This window comes from Schistocerca cancellata, chromosome 4 (genome assembly GCF_023864275.1).
Source record: "Schistocerca cancellata isolate TAMUIC-IGC-003103 chromosome 4, iqSchCanc2.1, whole genome shotgun sequence".
Taxonomy (NCBI): domain Eukaryota; kingdom Metazoa; phylum Arthropoda; class Insecta; order Orthoptera; family Acrididae; genus Schistocerca; species Schistocerca cancellata.
In genome coordinates, this window is record NC_064629.1 from 778,678,816 (window position 1) to 778,702,005 (window position 23,190).

Consider the following 23,190-nt stretch of genomic DNA (forward strand, 5'->3'; position numbering starts at 1 on the left):
ATTTGTGTGATGCTTGTTTGTAAATACCGCTAGATGAATAATCACAGAAAGTGGTCGCTGTAATACACATTTAGACTTGTTGAAGTATTTGTGTGCCTCAGCACCCCTCGCAGTCCATGACCTGCCTGTTACTCACAATGTATCTGAACTGCAGTCAGTGCTGGGCAAGCTGACATGCTACGTTGGTTTCATTCCAAGTGCTTCACAGATCTCGGCTCCATTGCATCACTTGTGTTGGAAAAATGTGCCTTTTGTGTGGACCAAAGAGTGTCATGACACATATCAGAAACTCAAAAATACCTTGCTCAGTGACAGATCTTTAGTACATTTTGATCCTGCCAAAACAGTGATTTTGCAAGTAGACGCTTCCTCTTACGGAATCAGTGCTGTGCTTTTGCACAGAATTGGTGCACAAGACAGACCTATTGCATGTACCTCAAAGTTGTAGCTCAAACTCTGTGTAATTATTCACAAATTGAAAAAGAAGCTCTCGCTATTGTGTATAATGTGACAACATTCCCTCACTTTCTGTTTGGTCATAAATTCTATTTTGTGAAAGATCACAAGCCTCTGCAGTACTTGTTTCAACCATCAAAGCCAGTTCCTACATGTACTGTTCAAAAATTGCAGCACTGGGCTTTGCTTCTATCCCAGTATCAGTACAAAATTGTGTACACACCTGCAGCAAAGCATGGCAATGCTGATGTCCTTTCTCCCCTCCCAATCAGCCCTGACTCTGATTTTGATTCTTCTAACACATCTTGTTGCCATACTGATGCACATGGCTCTGAATTGCTGCACTCTTTTCCACTGAATTACAGAAAAATTGCACAAGTCATGAAAGTGGACCCCGATCTGAAGATTTTGTTGCATAACATTCACATGTCTTGGCCTCGCTCATTGAACAGTATTCAGAACTCCACAGTCCACCAATACTTTGCTCATCAGCATAACCTTTCAGTACAACAAGGTGTGATCGTGGTACAATCTGACAGTGGACAATTGCGTTTGCTCATTCCCACAGTGTTGCAAAGGATGTGCTACAACTGCTTCACCAAGGACATTGGGGAATTGTTCACACTAAACAGTTAGTGCTCCAGCACTGTACTTGGCAGGGCATGGATGTTCACATTGAACAGCTGACGTCACAGTGTCACGCATGCACAGAAAACCAATCAGCCCCACCACAGACATTGCAGCTTGGCCTAAGACTCAATCACCATGGCAACGAGTGCACATTGACTTTGCAGGACCATTCTGGAAAACTCGTTGGCTTATTGTGGTAGACTCTTTTAGCAAGTTTCCATTTGTCATGCCTATGAACTCTACCACGTCCCATATCACCATTTTTGCATTGAAGGATTGCCTGAAGTCACTGTTACAGACAACAGACCTCAGTTCATGTCACATGACTTTGAACAGTTTTGTGAACAACATAGCATTCGTCATCTGACAAGTGCTTCGTTTCACCTCCAGTGAATGCTTTGAACACACTTTTAAGCAACAGGTGGCCACGCTTTGCACCTTGCTCACACGGGAACAAGTGCTGCAACCATTTCTCACCTCCTATCACTCCCACCCACATAACAAACCATTGCCAGCAAACTTCTGCATGACTGCCACCATCCGACGCTGCTTCACTTGCACCACCAACTGCAGCATCCGGTGCTGCCAGTGGTCTGCAAGTATCACTTTGCACCACCTGATCTTGTTCTTCACAGGGTTTTGGCCGATGTCAGTGCTGGGAGCGAGGAAAATCCAGAAATGCATTGCCACATATATGTATCTAACTGTAGGTTCAGATGGTTTGCAGCGCTGCCACCGGAATCAAATTCACATTTGTTGTTTGCTCCAAGATTCTGTTGCTTTTCTTCCCCCAGTTTCATGGCTTCATTGGACCACATGACCTTTGTAGTCACCCATTGGTGCCGCCAAGGCACCCCAGGATGAGCCAATTGATGTCGCGTCCTCACCTCCACCATCGCCACTCTCCGACCCGATGGAGCTTGACCTGCCATTGCCATCACCGTCACCGTCATCACCCCAGGAGACGACCTCAGGACTGGACATGTATGCTGAGCAGTGTTTCCAGGAGGCCATTCCTCTGCTTTCGCAAGCCAGCTGGCGTGGTACAGCTGGGGGGTATGGTGTCCTCCACAGCTACAGTTCCTGGCTCATCTCTACATCCAATTTCCTGTCTCCCGCCATATTGTCGTTTGCATCTCCAGTACACAACAATGGTGTGGCATTTCAGAGGCAGGGGAGGAATGTGCTGGAGAACATCTTCACCAGCACACCTGTCAGCACAGTGAATCATTATATTGCAAGCGCTGAACTAAGTGCGCCTCTGACAAGAGAAGACCAAGACACGCCCCCAGTCAATGGGCCGATAAAGGGCAGCCTGCACACGGGCTACCACCACCGACAGCTGTCTCACTCTCTCAATCTCAGTACCTCACGTTGTCGCTTCAGGACTCAGTTTGCATTGCACCTCAGTACATCGCACTGCACTCTAGTCTTCCACAGTGATAGTCATTGCCTTGCACCTTAGCTAGCTGTGAGGAAACTTTAGTCATTGTATATAGTTGTAATATGGATACAGACAAGATTCAAGAATTCGTTATTGGACATCACTGAAGTGAAGTACTCAAATGGTTCCTGTAATAAACTGTATTTTAATGACATGTGCATTTTGTGTTGTTGTGAGAGGAATCCGACCACCCTCTCCTCTTCCAGCCAGGAACCACAAAACAATGCAAGAGAGCACAGCCACAACACCTTTTGTAACAGGTAAACAGTCTGATATTTGACTGTTATTGTTACTAACTGTCCTCTGTTCTCTCCATCTCTGCTGTACTGGAGCTTTTGCACTGGTTGTTTTCTTACTCTCAAAAGAATTATATATTTTTGTGATAATGGAGTCAACTGCTTTGATGGTGAAAAGATGAGGTCTGAAACCAAACTGTGAGGAGTTACGAAGGTTATTTTATGCAATATGCTGGTTCACTAATTCTTGCATACAATATTCTGAACTGCTGTGACAAAAGTTAAGGGATAGTGATATGCACATATACAGATGGTGGTAGTATCACATACACAAGGTATAAAAGGGAGGTTCATTGGTGGAGCTGTCATTTGCACTCAGGTGATTCATGTGAAAAGGTTTCCAATGTGATTATGGCCTCACGACAGGAAGTAACAGACTTTGAATATGGAATGACAGTTGGAGCTAAATGCATGGGCAATTCCATTTCAGAAACCGATAGGGAATTCAATATTCCGAGATCCCCAGTGTCGAGATTGTGCCGAGAATATAAAATTTCAGGCATTACTTACCACTGACAATGCAATGGACGGGGCCTTCACTTAATGGCTGAGAGCATTGGCATTTGTGTAGAGTTCTCAGTGCTAACAGACAAGCAACACTGTGAAATAAAAGCAGGAATCAATGTAGGATGTATGACAAACATATCCATTAGGACAGTGTGATGGAATCTGGCATTAATGGCCTGTGGCGAAAGACGACTAACAGCATGGCATCACCTGCAGCATCTCTCCTGGGCTAATGACCATATCAATTGAACCCCAAACTACAGGAAAACCAGGGCCTAGTCAGATGAGTCTCAATTTCAGTTGGTAAGAGTTGATGGTAGGGTCTGAGTGTGGCACAGACCAAAGCCATGGATCCAATTCACCAACAAGGCACTGCACCAGCTGGTGGTGGCTCCATAATGGTGTGGGCTGTGTTTATGTGGAATGGACTGTGTCCTCTGGCCCAATTGAACCAATCATTGACTGGAAATGGTTATGTTCGGCTACTTGTAGGTCATTTGCAGCCACTCATGGGCTTCACATTCCCAAACACTGATGGAATTTTTATGGGTGGCAATGTGCCTTGTCACCGGGCCACAGTTGTTCATGATTGGTTTGAACAACATTCTGGAGAATTCGCGTGAAAGATTTGGCCAGCCAGAACACCCAACACAAATCTCACAGAACATTTACGGGACATAATTGAGAGGTCAGTTTGTGCACAAAATCCTGCACTGGCAGCACTTTCGCAATTATGTATGGCTATAGAGGCAACATAAAAGGGGACTTCCAACAACTTGTTGAGTCCATGCCACATTGAGTTGGGTTCTATGCCAAGCAAAAGTAGGTCAATATTATTGGTATGAGTCAAAATGGACAATAGTTGTCAGGGGGTGGTTTAGCACCATTCTTATGGATATGTAATCTGGACAGATTCCTTCATGAAATACTCGGTTGATGATTTTGGTTAGTGGCAGTAAATTTTTTTTCTTTATATTTCATAAGAATACTGGAATTCCTGGCTGGAGCAATATGTAAAATAAGGGAAAGGCAACCACTCACATATAGTGGATCATTGCATGGAGCACAGTAACACATAACAGAAAACAGCATCCATACTAGTTTTTGAGCGCTACCTCTTTTTCTAGCAATAGTATACACATTGAGACACACACAAGACAGCAAAACAGACTCTCCTGTGGGCGCAGGAGTGTGCATTTGGGTATCAGTGGGGTTGTCTGTGTGTTTGTGTGAATGCGTGTACCTTGCTGGAAAAAGAGGTAGTGCTTGAAAGCTAGTGTGAATACAGTTTTCTGTTATGTAGTGCTTGAAAGCTAGTGTGAATACTGTTTTCTGTTGTGTGTTACTGTATTCCACACATCAATTCACCATATGTTAGTGGTTGCCTTTCCCTTATTTTAAATATTTCTTTATATTTTCTGTTACATAATTTGAGATTCCATATAAATCTCGTGCTTTTGAGATGCTAAGTTTGGCAATTCCTTTACTAACTTGTATGTAAAGATACATAAGATCAGCAGAAGTTGTCAGGTGGCTTACGATCTAGGACTGGGAGTGCTTCAGCTTTATTTACATCTTTAGTGAGATTTTCACTTGAGCCAGAGCTGTGTACGGTTGGACTGGAATATTCTTGAGCTTATTTTCTGAGCTTATTTCTGTTTTAACTTACCATACATTTGTCAAGTTGAGTATATAGTTGTCATTTGCTTTCCTGTAGACTGCTCTAATTTCAGACCTGTACTCCCCTCTCACTGCTGTGTAAATTTCTTTCTCAGCTCGACTCTGGTGCATTCTGTCATAGTGTCCATCATTTCCTGCTAAGTTTGCTCAGTTATAGAATGTATCAATTTCTCCGTTCTTGAGGCTTACTGCAACGGTTCTGCATTTGTGTTTTTTGTGATATTTGGGACAACATGAGTAAATGTTTTCTACTAATAATTCTAAAAATTTATGTGTTAATCCACTGACAGACATATCATTAGTGAGTACTGTATTCTTTGAAAGTTCAATATTATTGAAACAAATACTGAGCCAGGTGGGCTTGTCATTTAGATAGTAGGAGTTTAGTTATCTTGATGTGTCTAATAGGTGTTTCAAAGTTTTAGTCTTACACTTCTTTTCTTTCATGTGGCCATCAAGATTTTGCAAACATCATACATGAATTGAGTAATAATACCTACATACAGAAATGCCACATATATTTGTCTTAATATTTTAAATATATTACATGTTCCAACAGACAATGTGTAGCTTAGAATTCTAACTAGAAAAGCATTTAACTCCCTATGAAACAGCTTTGCTTCGCAAGTTTTCAAGGTATGTGACAGGTTGTTGAACCATATCTGCCCATTAATATAAGGACTGTTGTCAGTAATTTTTAATTTTGTCCTCTGCCAGAAGTAGTTACCCTTACTTGTAGTATCATAATTATGTGTATCACCCCACTTGTTTACTTTGTAGTCCATGCATTAATCTAATTGCTGTCTTCTGTAATATCAATGGCGCAGGTATGCCACACAGCTCCACAGTTCACATCTATTTTAATATCACCGCATATCAGTACTCAGCAATTGTTATACTTTAAGAGCATTATTATTAATTTTTCAAGTTTTTCTATCCATAATTCTTCATTATTACTAGGGGAGTAGTACACTGACACAGCCGTTAGTTCCTGACTTAGTATCAATATCACCAAAACTTCAAAAACTTCTAATATACATAAAGAACATGCATTTATCACTGCATACACTTATTATTATTATTATTATTATTATTATTATTATTATTATTATTATTTTACAAAGACTGAAATATCACCATGCTTCAGATCTGTCAGCAGTAACACATTGCTGATTGGTACCAATAAGATACACTTAATTCAAGTTCACTATGTGTTATCCAGCATTCACTCACTAGTAAAAATCACAATGTCAACCATAATCCACACAACATTTTTCTGATGATACTAACATATTATAGTTATTGTTGTTGTGGTCTTCAGTCCAAAGACTGGTTTGATACAGCTCTCCATGCCACTCTATCTTGTGCAAGCCTCTTCATCTCTGAAGAACAGCTGCAGCTTACACCTTTCTGAATCTACTTACTGTATTCCTCACTTGGTCTCTCTCTTTGATTTTTAACTCCCACACTTCTCTCCAATACCAACATTGTTGTCACAAAACAAACACCATAACTCATAGTAGATAAAGCAAGTGAATACTTCAATAGTAAATAAAAATTGTTAATATTAATATATTAACTCATGAAATAAAAAATAATGCCCAGTAATAAGATATAACCCCCATGTATACTCAATCTTTAGCTATGAAGTCATTTTTTATGGATCAAAGCACAAGATATGAACATCATTTTCAAACTACACAAAAGGGCCTTAAGAATAACCAATAAAAATAGTAAAAAGATTCATTATAAATGTCTGTTTAAAAGTAGAATGGAAAATCAAGGACAAAATATAATTATGTACATGACAATGGGCTACTCTTCATCAAATATATGAGGTGCAAAGCAGTATGTTGTGGCCTCAGTATGACAAGTAACAATCTTTTCTGAACTGATTGCTAACAAGCCTTTCCATGGGATACTGCCTTCTCGAGGCGCCTTACGTGCCAGGCAGGGAGGCTTATGAGCTCTAAAGAAGCTGGGGGCTATGCTGGTGGTAGCATAGCTTTCAGCAGGGTCAACCTAGCCTGATTGGCTCCAGCGGAGAAGCCAGATGAAGTGTGTCCCACACCATACGGCAGGGGGAGGAGGGGGGTGGGGGGCTCTATAGTCTAGATCATCAACCCCTCTAGGGGAGCTAATCCCGAAATGAAAGCCTGGTCCTCCAGGTTGGGGACTGAGAGCAGGGTCAATATCCCTGCCCCATAAAAAGACTATCATCACAAAACATTTAAGAAGGAATGCCAGACTGCCCTTACAAAGGCAGATTGTGTCAAGGAACAGAAACACTGATATGCTGGTGCTCAAATTTGGAACATGGAAAGTGTGTAGACAGCTAGAGGTAGGAGTTATGAATAGTATCATGGACTGGATGTTCAGGCATGGAATGGGAGTTGCTGTACTACAACAAATCAGTTGGAAGAGAAAGGGTGAGATTCAAAAGCACAAATTCTCCAATTATTATTTAGGAAAAGATGAAAGACAAGGGGAGCATAAAACTAGGTTTATAGTTCCAAAGAATTGCCTAGATATGTGATCGCTTTCACTCCATATAACAAAAGAATATGTACTCTGTATGGGGAATGCAAATTTCACAATGCAGCCTTCGTGAATGTATATATGCCAACATAAGAATCAGATGAAGACATGGTAGATGATTTCTATGATCAGTTATGAGAGGTTTGAGATAGAATACCTAGATGTGACTCCAAAATATTCCTTGGTGACTATAATGCCAAACTGGGCAAAGAAGAAGCTTTCAGAAGCATGTTTGCTAAGAAAAATCTGCACAATGAAACTAGTAGTAATGGTATGAGACTTGCCAAGTTTGCTTCTGCAAACAAATTAATGGCAGTGTGTGCATGTTTCCCAAGGAAAAATATCTACAAAGGGACCTGGAAAATACCAGGAATAAATGAATCAAACAAAACAGACTGTCGATATATTGATATTGAAGAAGTGGTCATCTGTTATGCATAATATGCACACTTTCTGAGGAGCTAATTCCAATTCTAACAATTATCTAGTAGGAGCCAAAATGTGGTGAAACTTGCTGCTACAGCTGTCAGAGGAAATACTAACAGAGTAAAGAAATGGTATATAGAACAACCAAACAATAGGTCGACTGTTCAAGAGTATCAGAACAGATTGAGACAGGAGTTACAAGATGGGGATGACCATATAGACAAAGAATGGAACTCTTTTAAAAATGACATTTTGACAACAGCACATGAAATACTGAGGAAAATAAGGAGACTTAGAACTGAAAACTGGTATGATGATGAATGTAGACAGGCAGTGGAATAGAAAAAGGAAGCAAGACTAAAGAGCATACAGCAAAATACAAGATAATATCAAGCATTATACACTCCAAGACAGAAAAAAAATGAATCACCATGGAGAAGTTTAGCAAATTGGTCACAAACAGATATCACACAGGTATCAACAGAAAATGCAAAACTGTAAACTTTGGCGGCTGATGGATGAACATGTGACACAGCAGAATAATTTCACCTCACAGCTGGCAAGGATACTAAATAGGGGACATGTGAATACCAAGGCGTAGTCAGCATTTGAGAAATGTATAGTTGGGCTCAAAGAAGTAGGTTGGAGTAACCAGTGAATCGCTCGACACTTGTATAGGAGTGATGCCACTACTCAACACTGTTGGAAGGAATGGGTGAACCGTGGCCAAACACAGCATCAAGAAGGAAGTGGTCAACCTAGGAAGATGACAGAATGTGAGGACTGAGCAGTCGTCAGAGAGGCACTCAGAGCTCTGTATTCATCATTTACCATCAATTCTGTGTGCAGCTGGTGCTTCAGTGGCCACAAGGACCATTAATAAGCATCTCAAACAACAGGGCTAGTTCCATATGCAAAGACATTCTTGGAGGATGTCAGAGTGGATTTTGGTCTAATAGGTCAACAACAGAATAGATAGTTGTGCTAAGGCAAATATATGAAAATTCATATGAGTATAATATTGAGCTTTATAACCTCTATGTAGACTTCAAGCAGGCCTTCAATAGTCTTGACAGTGCTGAAAAGTTAAACCATTTGCTAGTGCTTGGTATACCATCTAAGTATGTTCCACTTATCTAAGCAACATAGGCTGGTACCAAGGCTGCAGAGTGAGTGGATGATAAAATCAGTAAATCGTTTAGCATTAGTAAAGGAGTCAGACAAGGAGATACACTCTTTAAAACGTATTTTAATCTGACTCTTCAAGCAGGCATTCAAAAGCCTCAAATATGCTGACGATGTAGCAATTATTACTAGGAGAAGAGTTTAACTAGAGAGAAAAATAGGAGAGCTGAAAGAAGCCACACCATCTTGAGCGCTTCTACTGATGAAATGAAGACTAAATGTATGAATTTCACCAGAAAGGAAAATAATAACTTGGATAAACTATTGGCAGCTGGTTTTTGGTTTAAACATATGCAGAACTTTGACTAACTGTGACATAATGTTAACACGATAAGTTTCATGTCAACTGAAAGAAAACAGTGCATCCTAAGTGGTAATAAATGCTTCCACACATTTAGCAATTTTTTGGCCTCTAGATTATGAAATAGGCAGCTGTAACTTCAAATTTATGAGGTCATGATCAGGCCAATTGTAGCCTACAGAATTGAAACATGGTCACTAACCAGCTCAGGACATTTGAATACAGGGTTCTGCACAAGATTTATGGGGCACTTGAGGAGAGCAATGGTTTCTGGAGATCTAGAACAACTGCTGAGCTGGATTACCTCATACAAGGAGCTGACATTGTAAGAATAATAAAAAGAAGGAGAGTAGCCTGACTTGGACGTGTCCTTAGGATGGATAGTGGATGAAAACTAAAAAGGTTTTTGAATGGAGGCCAAGAAGAAGAGGATAGAGAGGAAGGGCACAAAAGTGGTGGATAGGTGATGTGAAAATCCCTCAGAGTCAGAGGATGGCAAGGAACTGCACTGGAAAGGGCAGAATGGAGGAAACTTGAAGAGACTAAGAAGTATGTGCAGTTGTAATGCCATGAGTAGTAGTAGTAGTAGAAGAAGAAGAAGAAGAAGAAGAAGAGTGGTAACAAGGGATGGGAAGATGAAAGAACAGTAAAGGAGTGAATATTAAAGTTTTTTGATGTAGGATCACATCATATTGTAAAATAACAGTAAGCAAATGGAAAACACTTGCATTTCCGCCATGGTAGTGGACCCAGAGGAAGGCCTCTGCACCTGTGGCCCATTTAGTCACAGTTATTTTACAACATAAGATGATTCTACAGCCACAACAGTTTTATGTTAACTGACTCTGGCCACAGAAGTCTACACACTTACAGTAAGGGAGTGGTTTAGGAAAGATAGTGCTGGTGTGTGGCATGTAGATATATACAATGGAAGTCGCTGGCATTTTTACGTGGAGGGTGTGGGCAGTGTAGGGAACCCTTAAGCAGGAAGTACAGGGGGCTATGGAGGACCCAAAGCAGTAGAAAGAGATAACATAAGATATGAGTGAGCTAGGGCAGAGTGGAAAACAAACAGGAAGATTATGAAATTGGAGTGAGAACAGGAGGGCAGAGTGGACTGGGAAAACGACAGGGTATAAAAGTAGATGGAGAACAGGTTTAGTGAAGATTGAGGTGAGGATAGTTACGGAAACAAAAGATATGTTGTAGATATGGTTTCCATGTGAACAAAAGCCAGCGTTGGTGGGAGGAATCCCAATTGCAAGGATTTGTGAACCTGCCTCTGAAGACCACACGGAGTAAAACATTATTATGTCAAAGTAAACTTTGGGTTAATGGTTGCTTCACTTTAAATAGTGAGTATGACTAAATACTAGTTAGTGGCAATGACAACAAAGTAAAAACAGTGAATATGACTATATACTAGTAAGTAAACACTATCGTAGAGCAAAGTATTTTCAAAGTTGAAATCTTTGCAATATCTTACCTTAATTAGTGACAGAAGGGGAGCAAAAACAATAGTGATCTTTCCCTTTTGCAATACTGCTGGCATCTGGTAACATAGTGACTTCCCTGAGCCAGTGGACATACGGACGAATAAATCAACATTCCCTATGAGTCATAAATTATCGATTAAATATACAGTCCAAATTAACCTAGTAAAAACATAGTTTTCAATTACATACTTTATGTAGATTATTTGTTATAATATTTGAAACAGAAAAATTATCCTTATAATGGCCACATACCAAAAACAACTTTTGGTTAATTAAGACTACAAATCCAAACATTCAGGGTGCAAGCCAGTGTTTTTTTCTGAATCTTAACTTAAATTTTACGTCTGGTCATGCTTGATATCAGTGAAAAATGCCTAGCTATTTGGACTCCACAATCAAATGTATGACCTTCGACAGCGGTCCGCCCCTGGTAGCTGAGTGGACAGTGCAATGGAATGTCATACTTAATGGTCCGGGTACGATTCCCGGCTTGGTCGGAGGTTTTCTCCACTCAGGGACTGGATGTTGTGTTATCATCATCATTTCATCCCCATCCATACACAAGTCACCGAAGTGGCATCAACTCAAAAGACTTGCACCTGGAGAATGGTCTACCCGATGGGAGACCCTAGCCACATGGCATTTCCAGTTACCTTCTACAACTGACCTGTTAATTCAGTTCATAGGTTGGCAAAGGCAAACAATTTGACATGACAAATAGCTTCTGTGATATATAGAAAATATCATGCAGGTATCCACTCCCCTCAAGTTTATTAATTATAAAATTTTAGAAGTAGAAAAGCCACTACAGTGGTTACTAAGTTTGCAAATGGATAGACAGTTGTAACAGACAAATGTGAAAACAATCAATTCAAAAGAATACACTGATTTCTTCATTTCTCAGTTTGTGCAACATCGGCATTTACTGATTTGTCTCTTTCTGTGATGTGCTCACTTCCATTTGTGGCATACTGTCTACCAAGCCATGAAGTTACTTTCTACCAGGTAACTACTGATAATAAAACTCTCAAATTTAAATGTTGGGTGGTTCTAGCTCAGTGAGAATCTGCTTTAATCTCAGACAATTTCAACATGAGTTATGATTAGAAAGCAAATAATTCACATTGTTGGTTGTTGTTGCTAGTATTATGGCATTCACACCTAGAGCTTTAATGGCATTGTCAGTAAGGAATTAAATATTTTAAAATAAGATAAACAAAGTTTCAAAGACTAAAAACAAAATGGAAATTTCTCAACTAAATTTCCCATGTATGCAAACCCTCTCCCCATTCCCCACAAACTCTGAAATTCATTACAACCATACTGTCAAATTCAACTCTCATGTGGTATAACGTGTGTATTGCAAACACTGCACTGATGATTCTAGATTAATCAGATGGATATGTGACTAGGAAAGTTTGATGTGTAGAAGAGATTCACAGTGGTTCATTAGCCATATTCAAAGGATGTTACAAAGTAAAGAGAGCTTCACCACAAATTTAAATTATGCCACAGCCTTACTGATAAACAAAAGAAAAGATCACTGCAAGGAGAACAATGCAAGAAATTTTCAATGAACTTTAAAAGTAAAATTTTTGCCACCTTACTGAAAAGAAATCCTATGGAACTTGGACTTGTACTGTCACCTGGTTAACAACACTTGATCTTCTGGAATACTGAGCCATCTCTGAGATTGGTTTAAGGCCTTCCTGGCGCATGGAACTCAGCATGTCATTTTTAACAGGGAGAAGCTATCAGATATGGAACTACACCTCATTCAAAATAACAAAGTTATTGACATCAGAGCATGGAGGAGTACAATGTTGTCAGCTACATGCAACTAGATGTGGCAACAATAGTTAAGCAGCTCCATATTGACACATTCACATTCTGCCCATAAATATGCACTACTGAGTTTACTTTGCAGGATCACAATAGCTTTATCACTACAAGGAACATCCTTATGTAGATAAGCTGACATCACTTGTCTGCTATTTATATATCTCAATGAATATGGTCCACAAAAAAGTTGTGCATTTTTTACGGAAGGCACACTCAATTGGATTTTAATCATTCATGTACATGAAACATCTAATCACATTAAAATAATATGAACTGCGTCAAGTGCTTACCACTCATAGTATGATGCATAGTCCATCATATTTGTACAGATAGTGAAATGAGAGTTGTGGAAATAGGCATCACTCAACCAAAATGTTTAACACATCTATAACTGCTAACACATCAAACCCATGAATTTATGATAGTGAGTAAATGCCAGTACATTCAGAGTCAATCCGTTCATAGATACTGTCATTATCTGTGATGTGATCTATAGCAGAATCACTCAAATTACCACTGAATAAAATTATGTCTCCTATATTATTTTTATACTCATTTCAGTTATCCAAGCTACTTCAAAGACTTTTTGATGTGTATCATACACCATTACCCCACTTCACTGGAGTTACTTGTGCAAATTCTTACACTAACAACTTCCGAATCTCTGCAACAGTAAAGTTTTTATTATTTGTTGCAACATAATGATTAATTTGTGTGCATAATACATCAATGGCTTTAAAATGGCAGTGATATGGTGGAAGTCAGACAACCCTGAGACTATATTCTTTTGCTAAGAAATCATCAACATGTTGGAGAAACTGCAGCTCGTTTTGTCTCCAACTTTACACGAGTTATGCCTTCTGCACATTATCCTGAAGATACCCATGATGACATATTAACCAATCAACAATGTCACAATTTTTATTGAAAATCACTGGAGCTCTCTCTTTCATAACAGTATCATATGGAGAATTATCCATAACAACTATAGAAGTACCAGTTAAGTTTTCCATTAATTATCATGTTAACCAATTAAGAAAGCTCTCATAATTAATATCTTTGTCATAGTCACCTGTTTTTCTTGACGTCTACATGAGGAGACAGTTTGGTAGATTTAGTATTGCCGCCAGTGGATATCGGGAAGCATATGAGCTGGCATAGGTATTGCAATTTTGACAGAGAGCTTGCATGAAGCACTGCATGGCTGGAGCCAGGAATTTGTCCATCTGCTGCAATTGGCCTGGCCTGACAGTTCCTATGCAGTTATCAACTGCCTCAGGCCTGGCCTTTCCCTCATACCACGATCTGTTTTATGTGAGCTTACTTACCCCATAACTTGCATCAGTCACATTGTGTCTGCTCTGTGCTCATCATCAGGGCACTAGCACTGCCACCAACATGTCCCGATTCCCACTCCCTACCATAATCATGACGTAATGTGGACACCACCAGGAGGAAAAGACATAAGAAAAGGGGAAACAAAATTGCATAAAAGACCAGACAAAATGTAGAGAGAAGGCATGGAGAACCTGTCTGGCGTAGAGGCAAGGCCAAGGCCTCCATAACCAATGCCAATTGAGGGACTCCATTTCCAGAGGAGCTTAACAAAATACGGAACATGGTTCACCATGAGCAGAGGAGTGCAGGCCCCCAGCCATACGTTCAGCAAGTTCATTACCTCGGATACCTGCATTACCTCAGATACCTACATGGTCAAGAAACCAAAAGAAATCAACTGAACAAGCAGCATTGCCAAGATCAGAGAGAAGGTTGTGGGTAGCAGAGAGCAAGGGGTGTCGGGAAAAAAAATGAGCAATAGCCTGAAGGCCACTCACTGCCTGCTCTTCTGCAGTAAACACCCCATATGTGGCAGGCAAGATATGATGTTCCATGCCAACAGAAGACATGAAGGCATAACCACATGATCAGTGGATTTAGAGCCATCGGTGTAAAAAACAATGGCATCCTGAAACTCCGGTTCGAGCATTTGGAACAGAGAACAGAACACCACTGGAGCAATGGAGGCTTTTGGAGCCTGGAAGAAATCCACCCAAATCTGGGCCCAAGGAACTAACTAAGGAGTGATGGTTGGCAGAGAATGTGGGGAAAAGTCAAGGAGGGATGATGGAAATCAGAGTGGAGAGAACTGAGGTGGAGCCCAACCAGCAAAACGGACCCAAGGGTGGGCAGCAGACAGATGACAATCTGAAGTCACAAAATGAACAGAATAGGAGGTGTGAGCAGGGGAAAGCAGGTAGTGATGGTATAGGAAACCAGGAGCTTGGACTTCTGAAACGAAAGGGGAAGGATCCTAGCATCAACCAGAAGACTGTCGATAGGGTTACTGTGAAAGGCACTTGTGGCTAAATGGATACCACAATGGTAACACGGGGCCAAGAAGAGCAGCCTGGAAGGGGCAGCTGATCCATAAACTTGACGACCATAGTCAAGACAAGATAGGACTAATGGCCGGTAAAGGCAGAGAAGGGTTGAAAGATCTGCACCCCATGAGGTGTTGGCAAAGAAGTGAAAGGCACTGAGTTTATGAAAACAGCCACCTTTAAATGAGGATATGGGCAGCCACATAAGTTTGTTATCAGAATGAACATCCAAGAAATGGAACTGGGGGGACCATGGTCAGGTGTTAGGCATTACAGGTCCAGATCAGGATGAACCATAGTGCACCAACAGAAATGCACCACCCTTGACATAATGATGATAATGATGAGGTCCCATACCCCGAGGAGCATAGCGAATGATGCAGGAGACCCACACCACTGACTAGGCAAGGTCCTAGTGGAGGTGGTTTGCCACTGCCCTTCTCCGACCGTAAAGGTGATGAATGACGATGATGAAGACAACACATCAACACCCAGTCATCTCGAGGCAGGGAAAACCCCTGTCCCCACTGGGAATCGAACCCGGGACCCCGCGCGCGGGAAGTGAGAATGCTACTGCAGACCACGAGCTGCGGACATAAGGGAAGAAAACTGTAAACCATCAGATGGCACCCTGGGGCTGTTGTTCCACAGACACCACCGAGTGGAAGCTAGCCCAAATACAGAAATCATCCACATACAGAGCAGGAGTGACCAATGGTCTGGCAGAGGCCACAAATCCATTAACAGTGCTGGCATAAACGACACTTAATATGGAGTCCTGTGGACTGCCATTCTCTTGTGTATACAGAGAGCTGAGGATGGTGTCAACCTGAACTCTGAATGACCAGTGGGACAGGAACTGGCAAACAAAAATCAGGAGGGGGCCTAAAGATCCCACGCATGGAACATAAGGAAGACATGATGGTGCCAAGCCGTGTCGTACGCTTTACAGAGGCCCTCTCAAAGGGCCGACCCATTTCCAACCTAAAGTATGGAACACACAAAGGGTTGGTGAATGAGTACCAGTAAAATGAGATTCCTGGAGAATGACATAAGCTGCTGAGTAGAAGGCAATCAGGGATTCCAACTGTGGGAGGTGACAGTAATATCCTTTACAGTTAAATTGAATAAGCACAAAGTTGGTATCCAAACAGGAGGCCAACAGGCTCGAGCCAATACGCCACCATGTCACCACCCATCACCAATGAGGACATGGTGGCATCCATAAATAAGAGGCCACACTCAGGTTTCAAGGGGGGCGACTGCACCTCTGGGGGCAGTGAGATGGGGTGGGGGGGGGTGGGGGCACTGTCTTAGGACTTAAGTTTCTTTTTCTTCTCTTTCTTAGGCCAAGAGAGCTGGGCACAGAGGGAGAGCAGGCTTCTGCAAGATCAGGAACTGAAAGGGAGCAGGCAACATTGAGATGCACAGACTGCGGGCCAATGACCAAGTTGTGGTGGCAGGCCTCTGGCCTGAGAAACACCTGGTGGAGGGGTCCCAGGAGCGAGCTCCAGCATCGGTGGGCACTCAAGATGGGGAACATTTCTTCAACCGATGAGAGAGGGTGACACCTGGTGAGGAGGACATGGGAACCATACAGGACAAGGAGAGGAGGGGGGGATGGGACTGGGGTAAGAAAGAGGGAGGATTGGGAAAGGATGTAACAGAGGCAAAGGTAGAAGTCATCGACACAGGGTGAAGTTGTGAAGAGCCTCAGTGTAAGATAAACAGTCACGGGACTTATACTCCTATATCTTCTTTTCCCTTTTATAAACCACACAATCTGGTGAGTGTGGAGACTGACGGTCATGACAATTAACACACATGGGTGGCTGAACACAGGGGTTCCCCTCATGAAGCAGGTATCAACATTCACCGTATACATGGACTGCCGTACAGTGAGAAGACATGTGCCCGAAACACTAGCACCGAAAACACTTCATGGGTGGTGGGAGATATGACTTCATGTCACAGAGATAACAAATAACCTTGAACTTCTTTGGGAGGGTATCGCCCTAAAGGTCAGAATAACGGCACTGGTGTCGGTGTGATTGTCCTTACGACCTTTCTCAACACACCAAACAAAATGAATTCCCCATTGTTCCAGTTTGGCCTGGAGTTCCTCATGAAATTGAAGGATGAGGTCCCTATGAATGATGACTCCCTGAACGATATTCAAAGATTGGTGAGGTGTAATGGACAACTGTACATCGCCAAATGTTCACAATCTCAAAGAGCTGCAAACTGGGTGGCAGAAGTTTTGATCAACAATGAACCCAACTGCATCTTACTGAGAGATTCCATTTCGCCAAACTTGTGTTCAATATTTTCCACAAAAAATAACAGCTTTGTGGCAGCGAATGTGTCTGCATCCATGCTAGTACAGAGCGGGTAGTGGGGAAAGTGTTTCAACCCAAGCCTAGCCCTCCTGCCAGGACACAGCCAGGGAAGGGAAGGCCGCAGGATCATAAGAAGCAGCATTCAATGATCCATTACCAGCCAAAGAGACAGCCATAAAAGGACGGCCAGTTTTTTGGAGCTTAATACATGTCATATGCTAAGCATCCATCCTGATATTACCCACTCAGATCAGGGGCTCTCGCCAAGGGTGCCACACAGCCACCAGTCTGACATGGCGGCTGTTACTGGGAGTTCCGATTCTCCAGAATGACAAGCAACCATTCCTAGGTATGTCGTGGGGAGGAAACAGTTCAGGTATTAGAAGTGTGATCCCTGTGTTGTCAGGAGCCTTGGCCAGATGGGTACATAAGAGCCCCACCATACAGACTGGCTGCACATGCTGTTGACCTAGTGGGGTGGATAAGGGGCTAGATGCTAGGGAGGGAGTTCTTTCTCCAATGGCTCACATTATGGAGAAAAAATTTAGAAGTGGAAATCAAACCCCAAAGGAGACCAAAAATGCTAAAAAAAAGATGAAAAAGAAAAGGCAAGGGGAACAATACTGTAAGGAATACAGGAAACCAGGTGGATAAGCAGTTCGACATAAGTGAGAACACCAAGAGAGAGGAAGGAGGGTGCAGAGGGGACCGTGGGCACACACACAGACTCATGAAAGGACCATGAGGCCCCTGGGGATGGGGGTTTTATAGTAAGCACTGTATTTCTTTGAGGGGGCAATTCACCATCTCTGCACGTTATAAGAATGGGGAATGGCAACTTGTATTGATAATGGTTAATTCACCATTGGTGCAAAATATTTTTGGGTTGGAAGTCTTTTGGGTTTTTGGTTTGCAGATAGTTGGAAAAGTACAATTAGTGTCTGAAGTGGCCCCCTTTCAAAACTTGGACTCTTTACTACAGGAGTATGACCAGCTGTGTTCTTTGGAATTTTGTCTGCACCAGGAATTTATGGACATTATTTGGTGCAGTTGATTCAGGAAATTCCCTGCTGTGTAAACTACCTCAACTACATACAGGTCAAGAGGTCCATGCAAGAGGAGAGTTTACAAAATCTGCAGTTGGTTTTCCAACACCTTCTGGTAAATGGCCGTCATTGCAAATTGGAAAAATTAAGCGTTCTTTCCCAAAGGGACATGTACTTAGGAAAGTCACCCTCAAACTGCCATCACACAAGAAACTGAAGGATTTCCAGTCATTTTTGGGCTAGATTTCTTATAATGCTGAGTTCATTTCCCAGGCCACACACATTTGCCATCCTCTGAACCATCTTCACCACAAGGGTGTCAAATTCATGTGGTTTGTGGACTGTCAATGGGCTTTCCAGTCCCTTAAGCAGTGTCTGTGCTCCACTCTGCTGACAGCAGGTGTATTCCAGTATAGCACTGGTGCTGTTCTGTTAGATTGGAACCCAGTTGGCATGGAGCAGCCCATCACTCATGCATTGAAGACACTTTCTGCAGCACAACATAATTACTCTCAGGTGTAAAAGGAGGCACTGGTTATCACTTTTGGCATTAAAAATTTCATATTCTTTGTGTGGAGCAAAGTTCCCACTCATTACCAACCACAAACCCCTGGTTCCCTTATTCAGTCCTTGCTCTGAGCTGCTGGATTGGACTGTCCACCAGATGTAGATGTGGACCGCCTTTCTTATAATGCGGAGTTCATTTTCCAGGCTGCACACATTTGCCATCCTCTGAACCGTCTTCACAAAAAGGGTGTCGAATTTGTGTGGTTTGTGGACTGTCAATGGACTTTCCAGTCCCTCAAGCAGTGTCTGTGCTCCACTCTGCTATGACATTCATTACTGGTCTGCTGTCCAGCATGCTAATGCAGATGCGCTATCACAGTTAGCAACAGGACACAATCAAGAGTTGGCTCTAGTTTTTGCATTGGAAATGCTGACACTGCTCGTACAGGTTGAAGGCCCTACAGTTGGCTCCTAAGGTGATGGTTGGCTATGGTCACATCATGGTCATAATTTGTTCCCGAGTCTTGTGCACTTACTGTATCCCACCATGATGTCAAAAAATTGCCGACCCCTGTGCTGGTCTATCACCCCTTCTGTCCACCCCAATTAACACACAAATTTGTGGACCAAAACCAAAACACCCTTCTGGAAATAGGGGCCAACACACACTTCCAGAAAAGGGCATAACACATGACTGCCAGTCTTGAAGTACAGGGTACAAGAGACCTAATAATGTATGTAGCCACTGTCTACGCAGGTGCTCCTGTGTACTGTGCCCATTTTCCAGGGTGGTGCAGTATGTGGCCAAGAAGTATGAAAGAGCTCCTACTACTGGCGTAGTCTACACCACCTGCCTCATTTGGATCTTAAACATCCTGACCATCCTCTCCAAGATTAAACAATGATACCAGCAGTTTATGATCCATGACCAAGTGAAATTTGGAGCCATACAGGAAAGCATGAAATTTTTTTAACACCATAGACTATGGCTAGTGCCTCTTTCTCTACCTTGGAGTAATTCTTTTGGGTGGGCAAGAGGGTATTAAGATGTGAAAGCAAGTGGTTGTTCTGATCCATCTGGATTTCTATGGGACAGTATGACACCAATCCCATACTGTGATGCACCAGCAGCCAGTATTAACGGTTTTTTTGGATCAAAGGTAGCAATGCAAGGAGTAGTGCATAAACAATGTTTTGGCTGCAAAAAAGCTTTCTGACAAGTGTCTGAGCAAACAAATCGCACATATTTCTTATGAAGCTGATTGAGAGGTTGTGAGACTTTGGTACAAATTTCTTACAGTAGTTCAGTTTGTCCAGCAGCTTCTTCAAGTTCTGAGGGATGGACAACTTACTGATTGCTGCAATGTGGTCATTAAGTGGTTTAAGTGCCCTCCTCACTTAAGACATGCCTTAAATACTTGACACTGGATGCAAAAAACATAAACTTTTCCAACTTACAACACAGACCACTGTCCTCCAGTATCTAAAACACTGCCTTTAGGTTTTGCAAATCTTCTTCCCTAGTGGCAACTGTGACAGTTAAATCATCCACATAAGTTGCAAACTTCCCGATATGGTGAACCCTCTGCTCAATAAAATGCTGAAAAATTCCAGGAGCTGACATAACACCAAAAAGAAACCTGGTAAACTTGTAGAGGCCAAAAAGCACATCAATGACAATTAACTGCTGTGACACAGCATTGACAGGCAACCGCAGATAGGCGCCTCACAAATTGAGCTTTGAAAAATAATGTCCACCAGCCAACCTCACCAATAAAACCTCAGTGCAAGGGACTGGATTAACTTCCACCTCACTCTGGCCGTTAATTTTGCATTTAAAACCATCACAAAACTGAAGTGCACCCATTGGGATTTTTAACCACTAACGGTGTTACCCACTGGCTCAATCCTACAAGCAAAATAAATCCTAATTCCTGTAGCGTGTCTAATTCAGCTGTTAAAGCTCTCACATTAACTGGCAAACGGAGAGCAAGGCGAAACTTAGGTGCTGCAGATGGCTTAAACTGAACGTGGGGCAGAGAAGCTCTTGCTTTACCCAATGTTGGCTCAAACAGTTGTTTATGGGACTGTAAAAGTGACTCAAGGAATGATAGGAAACATCAAATTAATGTGAGCAACAACTTGGAAATCAAATGCTTTAAAAGGGTTGAACCCAAAAATATCTGACACCAAGGCAGAATCAACTACTAATAATGTTACTTGGCGCTCCACATTCTTACATTTTGCTGCCATAACCAAATGACCCCTCAAATAAATTCACTGGTGACTACAGGAAACCACTGTTTTGGTAACTCCTTGTAATGGAAGGCTACCTAGCTCACAACGCATATCCAAATTGATTAATGAGACTGTATCCCCAGTATCGAGCTGAAACTCAATGGAGCACATTAAAATAGACAACTGCAGTACAAACTTATGAGCTGTTTGGCAGATATGTGAGTTTGGCATAGAAAGCGTGTTAATAGACAACTCATCAACATTGGGAATGAGGACACTGCGTAGCATGACAGCAGCAATGTGGCCCCTGTGGATGCATGTAAATCATACTTTATTTAGATGTGGATATTTCCGCTGCTTATGCTAGGGGTGGCAACCAGAGAAAATCCTACTATCTAAGGAACTACCTGATGCTCAGGGAGGACAGCCATTACTGTCTGCTGTATCATACCAGGAAGTGTGACCACCGCTACTGCACCTTTTCCACGAAAGCCGGTCAAACAGCAGGGAAAACTGATTCCTGGTATCTACCTTATGAAGTGTCTTAAGACTACTTTTTAAAAAGTAAGTGTGAACCGGGCACACCAGAACTACAATCCACTTCTGCTATGTTGCACTCATCAACAAAGGTTTCCTGGGCCACCAAAGACAGCTCATATGACTGCACTAACTGTGCCGTACCAGCTAGAAATGGTTCATATGACTCAAGGTCTATGCTTCAAATGACTTATCTGGGGTTAGTCAAACAATTACATCATGGATAATGGCATCTGCACAAGATGAGTACAATCAAACTTACAATCTCTATACAAACACCATAACTCCATTACCCATTCCACACATGACTTGTTAACCTGCTTTCATCACTGATTTAACTGAAGGCATGCTACTACAAAATGTGATTAACACTCAACATGTGCAATTAATCCCACTCAGAAAATTTCAACAAAGTAGGTTCCTTGTGTGGACAAAAATTTTGCACCAAATTATAAAGAATGGAACTTGAAGAGAAGAGGAGTGCACTCATATTTACAGGATCAGTAACTTTTCTTATTTTGCAAGAAATGTTTCACATAGTTGTCCCACCTCTCTGTATCTGCATCAAAATACTCCAAAGCCAGATGGGGCCTGGGGTCAGCACACCTGTTGCACAGTTTTTCCCGAGATGCCAACACTCAGCATTTTGCTGCTGTAGTTGCTCTTATGTTGTAGTTGCAGCAGCTGCTGCCATAAGTCCATAAACTGGTTGCTCATGATGGAGTAGCACATCCAGTTCATGGATAATCCAGACTTGTCACCACTTTACTGTGTACAAGTAGTAGCAAACTGTCAACAGCAAGAGTTCTAACATCCACAGTGCTAAACCAATCAAAACCAATCACAAGCCAGCATGTCAACAGAACAGCCATAATCAGTTTGCTGGCTGCCAGCAGCCTTGATTCTGAGTCCTCTGTTTCCACAGCATTATTGACAAGCATGAGTACCAAAAGTACCTTTGTAACTATCTCTTAAAAATCAACAATGCCAACCAATTTTGTCACTTTGTTCCATAATAACACTGTGACCATTAAATTCCTTGTATCTGAAACCAAAGGACTGCACAACTGTTACCATATAAGTATTCCCATCACTAAATAATTTGGCATGGTAAAGAGTGATACATTTTTTTATGCTCAGATGTCCTGTCTTTACATAACAGCCATATACATGTGATGATAAACTGCATCTTGATGAAATGAGTTTAAGTCTCACAGTCATTTTTCTGTCTTCTTCTTTTTTACTAAGTGTCTGCACCTTAAAAACGCACTCCTCTCCTGCTCTGTACTGTATTTTATGTTGGAAATCTCCACTGGGTTGTTTTTGTGTATCTTCAAGGCA

The 23,190-nt window shown here is 41.8% G+C and overlaps 1 protein-coding gene across 1 annotated transcript in view; it reads right to left on the minus strand.

The window, feature by feature from the left end:
* The window catches only part of LOC126184423 (ATP-dependent DNA helicase Q5-like), a 179,010-nt gene extending 156,220 nt beyond the window's left edge, over positions 1-22,790 (minus strand). The window contains exons 1-2 of the mRNA XM_049926812.1: positions 22,619-22,790; positions 10,950-11,074 (exon numbers count right to left, since the gene is read on the minus strand). Of these exons, the coding sequence (XP_049782769.1) occupies positions 10,950-11,074; positions 22,619-22,790 (297 nt within the window). The remainder of the gene's footprint in view (positions 1-10,949; positions 11,075-22,618) is intronic.
* Between the last annotated feature and the right edge of the window lie 400 nt (positions 22,791-23,190).